Genomic DNA, 16,421 nt, shown 5'->3' on the forward strand with positions numbered 1-16,421 from the left:
TACGCCAGCGTTTTACATACATTTTGATACGTTTCCATACGCTGGCTAAAACGTCAAGATGTGACAGCGGCTTTACCTACGCTGCCAAAATGGATCTGGTACAAACTGACGATGGTTTTTATAATCAGAATCCTCACCAAAAAAAAACAACACGATAGGTAAAGTTTGCCATTACACGAGGACGCTTCCATTAGTCCTGCAGACCTGGTTGGATAGCCAAGGCCTCTGAAATTTGGTTTTTCTGGCCATCTTTGTTAATTTCTTCGGAACATGTGATCTTTGGTTGACAAAACATTTATTGGTTCATGAAAAAATATTTTCATGAAAAAAATATATGTGACTACGATATTCGTTGTTGTTGTGTGTCTGTCTGTCTGTAGGTCTGTCTGTCTGTCTGTCCTGAGCATAGCTCCATGGGTTTTGACCCGATCCTGATACAATTTTGGTGGAGGTTTATAACCATGATCTAGTTGTGTTTGCCTGAGAATGGGTGTGGTGCGCTCATTAAGGGCGGAGCCACGCCCAAAAAACGTGTTTTTAGGGGGTAGCCGAATTTCAATTTGCATCTCCTCGGGGGTTTGTCGAATCTGACGGGTTTCAGTATTTGGTTAGCCCAATGGCACCTGCATAGCCCCACGGAGCTCGATTTTTCATTTTTGTCCCAAGGTCAAGGTCACGAACTTAAAATTGCAAATTTTGACATAAAAAATTATCTTCTCCGGGGGGGGGGTGGGGGTGGAGGGTCTGTCGAATCTGGCAGGGGTTTCGGTATTTGGTTAGCCCAATGGCACCTGCATAGCCCCACGGAGCTCGATTTTTCATTTTCGTGTCAAGGTCACAAGGTCACAAGGTCACGAACTTAGAAAATTGTGAATTTTGACATAAAAAATTATCTTTTCCAGGGGGGTTTGTCGAATTGGGCAGGGGTTTCGGTATTTGGTTAGCCCAATGGCACCTGCATAGCCCCACGGAGCTCGATTTTTCATTTTCGTGTCAAGGTCACAAGGTCATGAACTTAGAAAATTGCGAATTTTGACATAAAAAATTATCTTCTCCAGGGGGGTTTGTCGAATCGGGCTGGGGTTTCGGTATTTGGTTATCCCAATGGCACCTGCATAGCCCCACGGAGCTCGATTTTTTTTTTTTCATTTTTGTCACAAGGTCAAGGTCACAAGGTCACGAACTTAGAAAATTGCGAATTTTGACGTAAAAATCATACGAACGCCCAAACTTTGAGAGCTGGGATGACAATATTTTCATGCATAATCTTGAGGTGATTCCCCACCTAAAGTCTTGAAACCATTTTGCTCTATCTCGAACACCTTGCCCGTGGCGCCCCCTTCAAGTTTGTTTTTACGCTGATTTCATCAAAGTATGGATAATCCGAGGAGTGCAAAATGACATATATTGTTATATGTCATTGTTCCTGGACCAAATGACGTTATATTGTTCCTGGAATGTTCCAGAGGAAGTTTTGCACCAAAGGTCATAATCCTTGACCTTTGACCTTTAAAGTTCACCAAGGTCAAATTTTCAAAGTTGTGGGAATCGAACCGGGTTTTCAACCTTCTTCGACGAACTAACTCCAATAAGCTATAGCACGTATCCTGTTTCCTTATTTTAATGTCCACAACATTGTTTTGTGACCTTTAAAGGTTATGCAAAGGTCAAATTTTGAAAGTTGTTGAGCGAAACCGGGTTTTCGACATTTTGCAGCTAATAACTTGTCACTCGTACCACATCATGTTGATCATTTTTATAACTTGGTCAAAAATTATCACATTTTCTCATCCTTGACTTCTGAAACAATCTACATCATCAAATACCGCTCGTGAACCATCGTCATCTTCAGACTTGTAAAGAGTTAATATTTCTCATCAGCGGTCTATTTCCTAAACAGCTTTTCACAAACTCGACTTGAACTTTGGAGCCATCTCATCATTCGTCGGTGTCTTCTGTTTTTCTCCCGTTTCAGGACTCGTGCCATGTTTATCGAACGGTCTTCATTTAAAAACAAAACAAAAATACCTTAAACAGAATTCCCAGCTGTGAAACCCACTTCTTATTTGCGCGTCTAATTCATCTGTACGGGAATGATCTTTCATTCAGTCGATTCTAACTTCGACGCAAACTGTTGCGTGTTTATGTTGCGTGTTCACAAATAATACAACTTTCGGCAACAACTGCCGCCACGTTCGGTTCTCGTAAATCGCCTGGAGAATTGTGTACCATAGTTGGTACAAAACATACACGTGCGGCAGATCTTACGGCGAACAAGGAAAACGGGTTCTTCAAACCTTGTACTTTCGTATTCCGTCACTGCATCAGTAAACTAACTTTGCTTCATCATTATTATGCAGCGTTATAATATAGTTAAGCAGAGTTTACTGATGTCAAATATACATAATAATTATTTCTTTTCACGAGTCGGCTCCCGAGTAGGTGCTGCCGAATTGTCATTCGGCAGCTGCTGGGTTGTAATTTCAGGTACCGTAATTTGGTTCTAAAATGTCGTAAAACTATATTACGGTGGGATTATTCTTGTGATATACTTCCACTGTGAACAATCTTTGTTCTTCACTGAGCTGAGACACTTTCATCCATCACTCGGTTTGTAAAAAAAAAAATGAAAATTATGCAATCGGAGCCTCTGAGTTACCCTTTCTAATGATTGCATCACTCTCTACTGATCTGGAGTTGATTAGATGTCGATCTGATAAATGGAACATGTCCTTCAATCCTGGAAAATCTCATCGTCTCACCTCGTCGCTGTAAAAGGATTGTCACATTATCTATTTCCATAGTCAGTCACTGGAAGAGGTTCAGTCTCGTGAACTTCTTGGCGTCACCATCAGCTATGACCTCTCTTGGGCCGATCACATAGCAAAGCCAGCCACAGACTCGGCTTCATCCGGCGATGCAAGTTCTTCCTTGGAAAAATCAAAGCTACTCGTAGTCTACACGTCTTCTCTATCGACTGGTGTCGGAGCATCACATCTGTCCCGCCGAAACAGTTTAGAACTTGAAGCTCTCAACATTATTGGAATCGCCCATGATTCGGTGTGAGACGAGACTTGCATCTGCATTTCCCGCGCTAGTAAATGCCCGATCCCTCTGGGGACGTGACTTGGTGAAGAAAGAAGATGTGTGTACAACAAGGTAATTAATTATTTGTGAGATTCAGTTGGTTTTGTTGAAGAGAAAAAAAAAATTTCACTTATCTGAGGATTTCTTTATGGACGCCATTGCCGATTCTGCAGATTCTCGTCCTTACCTTCATGTGCTCAGTTTTTTGTTCCGTTGATATCACCGACTCGACTTTGCGCTGTGTAGCACTGACCGTGACCGAAGAAGTGGAATGATGTGAAAAGCCCAATCTTGCAAAGCGTTTATCTCTGTGTCTTACTGACTGACATTGCAAAGCACGGCCATGTAGGGAATTGTCTTCGTATCATCTTGAATGGGAAGATCTGCTCCGACAGAGAGATGGGAATGCGAGGTATGAAAAGCTGATTTCCAATGTGTGCCTCCATGACCAGCTCAGCAGCTTTGACATCCATTTCCTTGCAATGACCATCGGGTCGAAGCTTCGTAGCAACATGATTACCATCTCTACTTTCAAGATCGGTACATGCAGTGACATTCCAGAAGGGCAGAGTGAATTGACGCCATTATTTTGGGTACAGGTGGGCATTGGTGTCATCGAGTATGTGATCAGAGCACTTGTACGTGTAGGCTTCTCCAGGGACTTGAGATGTTATGTACAGATTCACTGTCTACTTCTACATTTGTTGGGCACATGAGAGCACGTTGGCACGACCAGTCTGTATGTGTTACGTTGATGCCAACATCCTGATACACCAGTTCGCAAAGAGCTTCCATGGTGCTGCCCGAGAAGGCAAGTTGTGACTTTAGTTGAACTATGAATTATTCTAGGTCTTTGTGGGAAAGTACAGTTAGTGTCCAAAAAAAAATGGAAACATCTGGGTAAATGAGGGACACCAAACTATGGTTTCCACATAAGTGTGGCCCCTGTGCGAATTCAGCAAATAACATCCCAGCATGCTTAGGGTCATATGTATGAAAATCTGCACAGGCCTGGTTGCCAATAATTATAGTTACAGTAGCATGGCTGCAAGAGGAGATCCCCCCCCCCCAATGTCCCCATCCCCATCCACATCCGTGGTTTGATGAGCATGACACTGATGTTATCCATATGTCATGGCCTTCTCAGTCACCAGATCGAGCATTTATGGAATATTGTGGAACGATTCCTGAGACGGTGTTTTCCACCTCCATCAAACAGGTGTGAGTTGATTGACTTTCTAGTGGAGGAATGGTGCCGCATCCCTCCTGCAGAATTCCAGACGCTGGAAGACGCTATGCCGCAACACATACAGGCCGTACTGGCTACACGTGGCGGCCGAACACGCTATGAGATGTTTTCATTTATTTGGCCACCGCCTGTAGGTTCCCTTCACCAACATCCAAGAGATACTTCACAAACTTGTGCTTACTGCTGCTTGAATCTCCTTTAGGCAACTCAACTTTAATGTTCTTTGTCAGATTTATGACTTTCACATGTTCCCAAAAATAGGAGCGGTTCAGGCATCGGGATACAATCTGTGCTCAACCCCCATTTCTCACAACTGGCAGTATTTGATGCCGGTCTCCCCTGTAAACAATAGGAACCCCCCACCAAATGGACGATTTGTTTTTTTGAATACATTACCATGAAAGTTGTGGTCAGCTGCCTCCACAGCACATCGATCAAGCATTGATGCTTCATCGAGTACCACGAGCAAAGTGGAGCAAATAAGTTGTGCTCTGTTGTCATGCTCGGAGACACGGCACGTGGATACCTCCATAATGTTTAAAGGTGCTTCGGTTCGACTGTGGAACGTGCGTCCATTTGGTGGGAGGGTAACTACGATCCACTTGTTGCTGTTTGTTGCCAAGGCTGTCTTGTTTTTAGAATGAACGAATGCCGGGATAAGCCTTTCATAAGTGAAAGTTTTTCCTCTTCCTCCACTGGCATCTGCAGTGCCTATAGAAAGTGTACACCCCCCCCCTTTTAAAATTTTGACCTTTTGTTGCCTTGTCGCCTTAAATTAAATTTCATTGAATCAGACTTTTTTTCCACCTTTATTTACACATCGTTACCCACAACTTCCAAGTGAAAAACAAATTCCACAAATTTCAGGAAATAAATAAAAAATACAAAACTAGAATATCTTGATAGATAAGTGTCCCCCCCCCGCCCCCCCCAGCAACATTAAAAGGGCTACAGCCCTTTATGGCAAAGACTGGTCACTGTGTGCATGTGACAACAATATCCCAAGCACTCCACAAATCTGGCCTGTTTGGTAGTGCGGCAAGAAGGAAGCCATTACTCACAAATACCCACCTTCAGTCCCGTTTTGGGTATACAAAAAAACACTCTGCAGATTCTGAATCCATGTGGCAAAAAGTTTGATGGTCTGAAGAAACAAAAATGGAACTTTTTGGCCTCAATGCAAAATGTTACGTTTGGTGCAAACCCAACACAGCACATCACCCAAAGAACACCAAGCTTCTGGGTCTCACCATCTGCCATGACCTTTCCTGGGAAAGCCACATTTCAAACCTCGCCTCCAAAGTCAGTCGCCGACTGGGAATCCTCCGTCGTGCTAAGTCCTTCCTCGGCCCTCCTGAGCTCCTGACCACTTACAAAGCTTTTGTCCGTAGCCTGATGGAGTACTGCTCTCCCCTCTGGGCTGGTGCTCCTGCCTCCCACCTTTCTCGGCTTCACGCTGTGGAAACCAGGGCATTTCGGATCATCGGCATCTCCCGCAATGAAGCTGAGTCTTTGGGCCTCTCACTCAATCACCGCAGGTTGGACGGTGGTCTTTCTGTCTTCTACCGTCTCCTCTCCAGCCTTGCCTCCCCTGCTCTCTCTGTGATTTGTCCCCACCACATTTCCGCAGGGCGCTCAAGGTCCGCCAACAACCCCCTTCTGGTAAAACTATCAAAATCACGAATCACTGCTCACCTTCACTCTTTCATTCCTCTTTTTTCCCGCCTTTTTGGAATAAACTCCCTCACTCTATTCTTTCCCATTCTTCCCTCCAGGCCTTCAAAACAGCTGTTCACCACCACCTCTTATCATCCCCCATCCAAATCCTCGATCTTTTCTACCCCCGATAATCCACCCAAGCCCACCTCCTTCAAATTACCTGCTTTCCTTCCTGAAAGTCCCTGTAATGTCTGTCTTCTATTCCCCATGTTCCCCGTCCCATCCCTCTCCCTTCCACAGATCTCCTAATGTGTCTGTTCCCCACTATTTTGTCCCTCCCACTCCCTCCCGTCCTGTCTCATGCCCCCCTTGATGTGTGTTGTGTGTTAGCTCTCATACGAGCCTCGACAAGGTGTACAAAAAAAAAATCCCTCCTATAAAGCATGGTGGTGGCATCATCGTGTTATGGGGATGTTTCTCACCAGCGGGGACTGGGGCACTTGTCAGGATAGAAGGGAAAATGGATGGAGAAAAATATAGAAAAATCCGAGAGGAAAACCTGTTGCACTCCACAAGAAAGCTGAAATTGGGACGGAAGTTCACCTTTCAACATGACAACGACCCAAAGCACACATCCAAAGCTCCACTCGAGTGGCAAAGGAACAAAATGATAAATGTCCTGAGTGGACCAGTCAGAGTCCCGACCTAAATCCAATCAAAAATCTGTGGCGTGACTGGAAGATTGCTGTGCACCAACGCTCCCCACGCAACTTAACTGAGCTTGAACAGTTTTGTACAGAACAATGAGGAAATATTGTCCAATCAACGTGTCCAAAGTTTTTGGAAACCTATCCCAACAGACTCGCGGCTGTAATTGCTGTCAAAGGTGCTTCCACCAAGTCTTAACTCGGGGGGGTGGACACTTATCCAACCAAGATATTCTAGTTTTGTATTTTTAATTAATTTTCTAGAATTGTTTTTCATTTCGAAGTTGTGGGTTACGAAGTGTAAATAAAGGTGAAAAAAGTCGAAATTAATGCAATTTCATTCCCGGCTACGAGGTAACAAAAAAATGAAAATTTCGAAAGGGGGGTGTCGACTCTCTTTAGGCACTGTATACAAATCTGTGATTCCCGATCCCTCTCCACACTATCCTTGACCTTTTCGATCATTGAACTTGCGCATATTTTACTCGCAGTCAGCCTTGTCCATCAACATCAAAGTTGGTCTCTTCTTGTATTTCATGAGACTAGCAATTGTTGAGGAGTGTGTCATTTGGTCCTGGGAGTTTGAAGTCCTTGGTCAGCTCAATATCACTTCACTCAACCTGATCCTGGATTTCTAAAAGGACTTCATTGAGTATTTGATCTGTTGGCTCATCCACTTCATCCTCGGGTATCAAGTCACGGCGCAATGATCGTTTGTCTCTTTCCCAGGATACCAGAGGGTATGGAGGTGTCTCGTAGATGTGGAGATTGGCAAACACCTGCCTCAGACTGAGGTCCAAAGTGGATGGACATTTCATCTTGCATAACTGCATATCGTCATCGTCATCGTCATCAGTTCTCTGTATGTCTCATGCATTGCACCTTGAACAGTGTTAAATATTCAAAGCTGATAGGAACTGGTATCTGATGCAGGAAGGAGCATGCATAACAAATACATCTCTGATTGCTTTGCAGACAGGTTGATTACAGTGACATGGCCAATGGTCTCGGTCAGATCGCTTTCCTCCAATTGTTTTGGCATACTCTGTGGTTTGCGTTTCTGCCACTTATTGTGTTAACAGGTGTTGTGCTTGAAGATATCTGGAGATGTTATAGCCCTTTCTTCTCTCTCGTTCTGCCTAATGTCAAAGAATGCCTGTTATCTGTGTTCCTGGCGGTACTTTTTCAGCTGCTTGTCTTGCTTCATTTAGTTGAAAGAGGACATTCTGTTCATTTTCCGTGTGAATTTGGAGGTTTTGCACACATAGATTCTTATCCTGGAGAGGGGACTCGTATCGCCTCCAGCAAGCTTCACATGAGCTGATGTAACGGCCATTTTGATAGCGCTCAATTTCACTATCATCCGGATCTCTGTCCTGCATTTGTCCTGCAACTTGAACCATAATTTGTCTGTGCCCGTGGGAAGATAATAGAACTGACAATTTCAACGTTGATGTGTGCTTTGTACCGAATGAGGATGAACGAGTTTGTTTGTTTGTCTGTCTGTCTGTCTCTGTGAGCAGGATGTCTCAAAAAGTTGTTGACGGATTTGGATGGAACTTGGTGGACAGGTTGGGTGTGTGACTGGGACAAACTGATTCAATTTTGGGGAAGATCCTGATGCGATATTTTTGTTTAATTTTATGAAAAGTGATTCTTCACTTTACCCTAACAAATAACATTGGAAGAGAGGTGTCGGGTTTGTACCATTTCTTGTAAATCCAATGAGCTAGCGGCGGTCGTGGTAATCTCACACACACACACACACACACACACACACACACACACACACACACACACACACACACACACACACACACACACACACACACACACACACACACACACACACACACACACACACACACACACACACACACACACACACACATTGAATACAATTTCTCTTTTGGTCCCAGAACTAAACAAAAAATATATATGTATTTACAGCCCACACAACTATGACTCCCCACTCTCAACATGATTAATAGCGAACGCAGTGAGCTTCATACTTAAAGGCCCAGTCACACCTTGACGTTTTAGCCAGCAATGGCAACGTATCAAACAAAATGTATGTAAAACGCTGGCTTACGCTGAAGTTTTGATGTTTGTTTTTTTTTAAAGATTCGGACGTATTCATAACGAGTTGGTCGTTTGCATCACATATTAGTAACGGAAACAGAACGTTTCGTTGTCTTATAGATAACTTATACCAACGAATGCTTAGCCTGTTGTCGGCCTTCACAACCTATGCCCAATGATAGTCCAACTTAGGCATAGCGCGCTGCACGTATCGCCGACGATCACGTGGCGTAGGTTATGAAAAGGCTGCCGCACACCGATTCAAATCGTAACCGCCGCAGAAATGGAAGTGTCAACATCGCAGTCACACCTTGGCGATCTTGCCAGCGTATGCCGACCTCTGAAAAATGCGTCTAAAATGCTGGCGCACGTAGAATACGGTATGGTTAAGTTTGGTATACGTGAATAGAACGCTAAAGTACGCTATCATACGTCGTATTAAGTGAAGTATGTCTTCAAATTTTAAACGTGTGAAAAATTGTACGACGTACTTGCCGTATGCCTCACACGTTCTGCATGCAATGGGAATAAGTTGTACGCACGATACGCGATCGTTGACACACGTCGACACACGTTACTCGTAAGTCGAAACACGTTGAGGTAATGGTTAGTGTCAGTGTTCCAGACTCCCTGTTTTTTTTTTGTTTTATTTTTTGTCTTCGGTTTGACTGTGATGTTGACACTTCGATTTCTAGTTCGGTTATAATATAATATAATTAATAGGCTGCCGCTCAACGATTTAAATCATAACCGCACTCGAAATGAGGTATAAAAAGGTAATGTTAAGGTAATATTTATTTTTTCATCGCAAAAAGACTGTTTAATTTGATATATTTAAGAAGCGAATGTAAGAAGAATTCTACGTTCGCTTCTTGGCTTTGCCTATTTCAGATTGGTAAATATAATAATTTTGAACTTGCCCTGTACAAGCACAAGCCCCTGATATTGTTACGAAGCCGGAACTCATCGCACACAACAGCCAGGGTCCCTAGAGAACAGTTATATCAATAAGTCTGTGTTTCTCGTCAGTGTTCCTTCCCCTTTGTTTAATGGGTAATTAATTGTTCATGCGCTGCGGAGTTATTTTGATAGTTAGGATTTTATAACAACAATAACGACAACAACACGCCTTCACCTCGCTTCCTCACACCGACGCCATTGCCTACGTGCATGTCAGCACGTACGTGGATGGAGTTCATTTCCTGGTTCCCTGCCCTCATCTCATCATTGGTGTGGTCTGGCTCTCTGCCCTCATCTCGTCGCTTGCATGATCTGCGTCTGGCTGCCCTGGTCCATCTTCTGGTGACCGGAGCTCCGGGAGGGGGTGGACATCCAGCCGCTCGCTCGCGGCCAGGTAGCCTGCCACGCTCTCGTCCCTCAGCTCGACTTCCCTCCATTTGGGACCTCCATTTCCCTTCATTTCCATAATCAAGACCATTTGGGTCCGTTTCTTTTGGGTGTGCGTCTGTCTGTGGGCCCGTCTTTAAGTAGGAACAGTTAAGTGCTTGTGCTGTACATGATTTCATTTCTTTATAGTTGGTTTAACTCTGCTCTTGGATGTTGCCTCCCCCCTCCCCCACTATAAATAAATCCCCTGTTCAATGTTTCAGCTCGTTTTTGTGTTTCTTTTATTGGTTTAGCAAGGTGCGTGTTGGGGAATTAAGAAGGCCAATGTTGCTGTAGTTGTGTGCATTTGGACCGACGGGACCTCGGTAACCATCCGCTCGGGTTACGCACGGGTCGAGCACGGAGACTACTCGTCCCGTTCGAGCTCCGTCGAGGGTGTGAATACTCGGTAGTTCGCCACGTGGGCCTCTCGGTATTTTGAAGTTTGGCAAATAACCCTGTACCATGTGGTTGATTTATTAACGATTCACGGTCCTGTAAGGGACCCGTACCCTCGGAGTTTTCCGAAAGGTACGATCTAGATTCCGGGTGTTCGGTGGAGTCGACCCTACTGCTCCACCTCGCGGTCGTGCTCGCAGCTGATACCCGGCCCGCAACAATATTTCCTCCCCATCATTGTTCAGAAGAACCAAATCTTAGATACCCAGTCCATTTACTGGTGGTGATCCATCGCGGGTTTGTGTAACACACTTCCTTCCACTCGGGCCTTGCACCGACCCATATTGTCGGGAGTTTGCAGTACGACCGATGCCCATTCGGCGAGCTGAGAAAGTTCTCCAAATCTGTTGTCGTCCAGAGATGTAGCCTTTTCTCTCACGTCCTCTTACAAGTATCTTTCAGAAGCTTGGTGAGCCATTCTAAGTAGCAATCCTTATCCCGGACACACGATACATTTTATTTTGCCCCGAACTCTTCAGCTTCCTGGGGTTTCTGCACATGCACAACCGAGCATTTTGGGGTGGATTATGTCATTTTGAAAATGCCGTATTGCCATTTTATCAGCCAATAATAATATAATATCAGTTCTCTTCCAAGGAACTTCGATGCAGGAGGAGGCCCTGTCAAAGCCTACACTATTATTACTAACTAGCGGTTCTTTGTGTGTGTGTGTGCTCCACCTGTTTTTAAGTGCTGAGCAGCACATACCATTGTCTAAGCTCAAAGTGTTTGGAATGACTCGGCTGGGCATTGAACCGCCGACCTCCCAGACTTGGAGCAGGTGCTCCATCACACCACCAAGGCTCAATATCGATGAATGATAATATTCAGCTCGGTTTCGTTATTCGTCATTTCATACTCGTACTGTGTTGTAGAGAGGTGCAATTGTTGAACAAGCAACAAGCAACTTGCTCTCCCTCATGCACAGATTTATCCCCTCTCGTGTTCAGTTGTCTTACCCTTCCTCCCGCCCTTGGTTTACTGAAGCTTGTGGCGAGGCAGTTGTCCTGAAACAACTTGCCTTTGCCTCATGGAAAGCAAACCCAACTGAGGGCAATCTCAGTTCTTTCCACAAAGCTCGGAACAAGTGTGTATCTACCCTCAGGAGAGCCAGAAAACAACATCTTTCTCATCTCAAGTCTGAACTCTCAGACCTCTCTCCCTCCTCAAAATCCTGGTGGCGTTTAATCAAATCTGTTTCTGGTGTATGTTCCCCCTCCATCCCCTCCCTTACCTCAAATGGCCGCACTGCTGATTCCACACGTGATAAAGCTGAATGTCTAAACTCGGTGTTTGCAGCTAAATCTTGTGTCCCAAACCCATCACTATCTCTACCCACTTTACCCAGTCGCACCCAACTGTCCCTGGACTCTGTATCCTTTTCTCCTGACAAGGTGGAGAGCTTGCTTTCAAACCTCGAGTCAGATTCTGCAACCGGTCCAGACGGCATCAGCCCACGTGTCCTCAAAGCCTGCTCTTCTGCTCTTGCTCACCCTCTCTCTGTTCTATTCACCCTCTCATTTTCCCAAGGTCATCTGCCATCTGCTTGGAAATCTGCTAACATCACTGCCCTGCATAAAAAGGTGCAAAAACAGATCCCTGTAACTACAGACCAATCAGCCTTCTCCCAATCATCAGCAAGGTTATGGAATCCATCATTGCATCAGACATGAAATCCTTCCTCTTCTCCAATGGCTTGATTTCCAATCATCAATTTGGTTTCAGACCAGGTCACTCTACCCTGGATATGCTGCTACTGCTCTCCCATCAATGGATGGAGGTCCTCAATGCCAGACAGGAAATCCGAGCCGTATCCCTGGACATATCACGTGCTTTTGACACAGTCTGGCACCCTGCCCTACTCACCAAACTCTCTTCCCATGGTATTCAAGGCCATCTCCACTCATGGCTCGCAGACTTCCTCTCCTGTCGCAGTCAACGTGTGGCCCTAAATGGAGTTCTTTCATCCCCTCTTCCTGTGCAGGCTGGAGTTCCTCAAGGTAGCGTTCTGGGCCCTGTTCTTTTTCTGGTTTTCATCAATGATCTCTCGGACTCTCTGGAAAATCCTCTATTTCTCTTTGCCGATGACTCCACCCTCTGCCGTACCATCTGTCATCCCTCAGACCGGCAAGCAGCAGCTTCTTCGCTCACTGCAGATCTGGATAAAATCACAAACTGGTCCAACACGTGGAACATGTCTTTCAATCCACACAAATCTCACACTCTCACTATGTCTCTTCGAAAGGACCGTTTACAAAACCCCCCATCCACTTTCTCAACAATCCACTGGAAGAAGTCCTTTCTTTCAAGCTTGTGGGTCTCACTATCTGCCATGCCCCTTCCTGGGAAAGTCACATTTCCAACCTTGCCTCCAATGCCAGTCGCCGAGAGGGTACCCTCCGTCCAGCAAAGTGCTTCCTCGGCCCTCTTGCGCTCCTGACTACTTACAAAGCTTTTTGTCCATAGCCTGATGGAGTACTGCTCTCCCCTCTGGGCTGGTGCTCCTGCCTCCCCACCTTTCTCGACTTCACGCTGTCGAAACCAGGGCTTTTAAGATCATTGGCATCTCCCGCAATGAAGCTGAGTCTTTGGGCCTCTCACTCAATCACCGCAGGTTGGTCGGTGGTCTTTCTGTCTTCTACCGACTCCTCTCCAGCCTTGCCGCCCCTGCTCTCTCTGCGATTTGTCCCAACCACATTTCCACAGGGCGCTCAAGGTCCGCCAACAACCCCCTTCTGGTAAAACTACCAAAATCACGAATCACTGCTCATCTTCACTCTTTCATTCCTCTTTTTTCCCGCCTTTGGAATAAACTTCCTCACTCTATTCTTTCCCATTCTTCCCTCCAGGCTTTCAAAACAGCTGTTCACCACCACCTCTTATCTTCCCCCATCCAAATCCTCGATCTTTTCTACCCCGATAATCCACCCATGCCCACTTCCTTCAATTCTCCTGTTTTCCTTCCTGAAAGTCCCTGTAATGTCCATCTTCTCCTCGCCATGTTCCCGTCCCATCCCCATCCCTCTCCCTTCCACAGTTCACCTGTGTCTGTTCCCCAATGTTTTGTCCCTTCCACTCCCACCCCTCTTGTCTCATGCCTCCTTGCTGTGAGTTGTGTGTTAGCTCTCATACGAGCCTCGACCAAGGTAAAAAAAAAAAAAAAAAAAAAAAAAAAAAAAAAAAAAAAAAGCAATAAAGAGAGAATGAGTATACATCTTAGAAACTCATACTGAACTTGATATTTATCAGCGTTTAGAGCAATAACGTTCAGGTATTTTTTGAGTGTGCACCTGTAAATCCCTCCATTCAAATTTAACATTTTTGGCCATGTTCACTTTCAAAAGAGAAATAGATCATGAGTTATAAATTTACTGTATTGCAACAAAATGTGTTTAGTAGTTGTCATAGGCTATTGGCCGAAAGGGAATATCTGGGGTTGTTCGAAATGCTTTTTGAGGGTAAAACAGGGGATGACATTGCCATAAGTTGTTTACTCAAACATTCCTGAAAATTTCAAGGAGAAACAATATCTTTTACCCGTTTTAAAATAACGGAAAACTAATTATTTTTGTCCTTGCAGTTACATGTGGAAGCTGAGGTCGCAGTGACCTTCGGTGCGGTTATTCATAGATATCTTCATAACGATAGCGAAGCTTCTTCATTCGGAAACTATGTCAGTTCTCCATCATGCTAGTCATCATCATTCTGTGAGTTCTGCACCCTGAAATGCAAATTCATGAATTCACTCAAAACACTCCGAGATATTACTCGGAAAGCTTGTAATTAATCTCCTTTGACTCACGGGCAATCCACACTTCCGGTCTTCCTTCACACAGATGAATGTCTTACTCTTGCCCAGTATGTTGTTTCTCGGTGAGGTCATTCGGCAACGCTCCTTCTTCATGATGAAGACTCGAGCAACTATATATGGTCTGTCTTTTGGGGACTGCCCTGGGAGAAGTGACCTTATATTTCTGGCCAGTTGGAATTCCAAGTGAACATGATAAAGTAGTCCAGTTCACCGTAGACTCTGACAATGGCCATGACGTCCTGGAACCATTTTGCATTCCATCTTGGAGAACCATAGCCTGATGGTGGATGGATGACTGCAGTGGGTGCCATCTCTTACTTCATAATTGTTGTGATAGCATCCATGACACCATTGTATTTCTCTGCTTTGATAGTGCGTTAATTATCCCTGGCACATTTTAGATGCTGAGCTTGTACCTTTGCATATTGGTCTACCTGATACTGCTGCAGTAACCATTTTCCTCAAAGGAGGAAATTTTAGTGAGATTCTGTCACGCACCTGGAGATTATGCCTGTAGAATTGAGCAGGTGACATCCTTCGGTCACAGGAGAGAAGTTTAAATTGGAATTGGATAGGTACCTGGAAGTATTGTATGCCTGGTGTTGGCTTAATGGTTAGGGTGGTGGGCTTGGGATCCTCGGATCCTGAGATCAAATCCCACTCGGCTGTTGAATTAATACCAGGTGGGGTTGATTCTGCTGTCATCCTTCCGTGGTCAGCAAAATGAGTGCCAGCTTGCTGGTATCCTGTGTCGGAGTGGCGACCCATCCAGGATTGTGTCCAATAGCCAAGGAGACTGCTTAAGCAGCACCAACGCTCTGCATAGAGTATGGTGCCCATGGATGGATGGATGGAAGTATTGGAGATAGAGGGGTATAGGGATGTTGGAAGGACTTTTAGGTTGCTTGAGTATGGATGGGTGATTGTATGCATGTGTGCGGAGTGTTGTTTGTCGGGGTCTCGTGAAGTGGTGTTGTGTGGTTGATGTTGAGTGTTTTTTACCCAAGACCATCTTTTCCCATAACCCCTCCCCTGGAAAGAAGAAAAAATGCAAAAAAAAAAAAAATACAAAATGACGTAGTAAGGATGGATTCATATATGATTACAATTGAAAGTGATGCATCAAACGTAGTTGGTGAGTGTGTGCTCGTTATGGATTGAATATTTTTGCACAAGTCAGTGAGCTGATTAACATTTAATTTCTCACCCACTCGGCAAACATTCCAGGCAATGATTTCTGTAATGTGCTTTGAATTAACAATTATACAATTTACAAGTCAATTTTTGATGGCATCAGCTCATGTGTCCTAACATATATATATATATATATATATATATATATATATATATATATATATATATATATATATATATATATATTTATGTATATTGTTACGGATTTTAGAATCCGGTCTGATGAATGCGTCCACACATCCAGGTCCTCAGACAGTTATTTCCTTAAATGAATGTTCAGATTAGTCCCGTCCCCATATCTAATGGGATCTTAAATGTGATGCGTTGAGAAGGGTAAAGGAGAGATCCCCTCTCAAATGGGAAGCTTTTTTCTTCACGACGGACACATTCACACACATTTCTTTCACGAGCTCTGAAGCCCACCTTCATTTTTCCTCAGCAACATTCTTTCGCGAGCTCTGAAGCCCGCCCTCATTTTTCCTCAGCAGCATTCTTTTGTGAGCTCCGATGCCCGCCTTTTTTTGAGAGCGCACGGGTCGTCATGGTAACTGTGCCCCGGTGGGGCGGGGTGAGCTTGGCGCGGAAGGCACCCCGCGGAGACGGCCCGGGAATACAAAAACGAGCGAGAGAAAGCGTCAGGCACATTCTGTGAGAGGAGACATTCTGGTGTGTGTGTGTGAGACAGAGACAGAGACAGAGACAGAGACAGAGACAGAGACAGAGACAGAGACAGAGACAGAGACAGAGACAGAGACAGAGACAGAGACAGAGACAGAGACACAGACTC

General features: G+C 44.8%; 1 protein-coding gene across 6 annotated transcripts in view; it reads left to right on the forward strand.

The window, feature by feature from the left end:
• The window catches only part of LOC147033115 (uncharacterized), an 85,792-nt gene that overhangs the window by 13,946 nt on the left and 55,425 nt on the right, over positions 1-16,421 (forward strand). Inside the window, exon 1 of one of the 6 annotated variants that reach the window (XM_085871220.1) lies at positions 7,432-7,564. The exons of the other annotated variants lie outside the window; for them this stretch is intronic. Coding sequence (XP_085727346.1) covers positions 7,508-7,564 — 57 coding nt within the window. The 5' untranslated portion in view covers positions 7,432-7,507. Of the gene's footprint in view, positions 1-7,431; positions 7,565-16,421 lie in introns of those variants that run through there. 6 annotated transcript variants of the gene reach the window in all.

The sequence above is a fragment of the Eptatretus burgeri genome, chromosome 2 (assembly GCF_056783735.1).
Source record: "Eptatretus burgeri isolate ZD-2024b chromosome 2, Ebu_testis_v1, whole genome shotgun sequence".
NCBI lineage: Eukaryota > Metazoa > Chordata > Myxini > Myxiniformes > Myxinidae > Eptatretus > Eptatretus burgeri.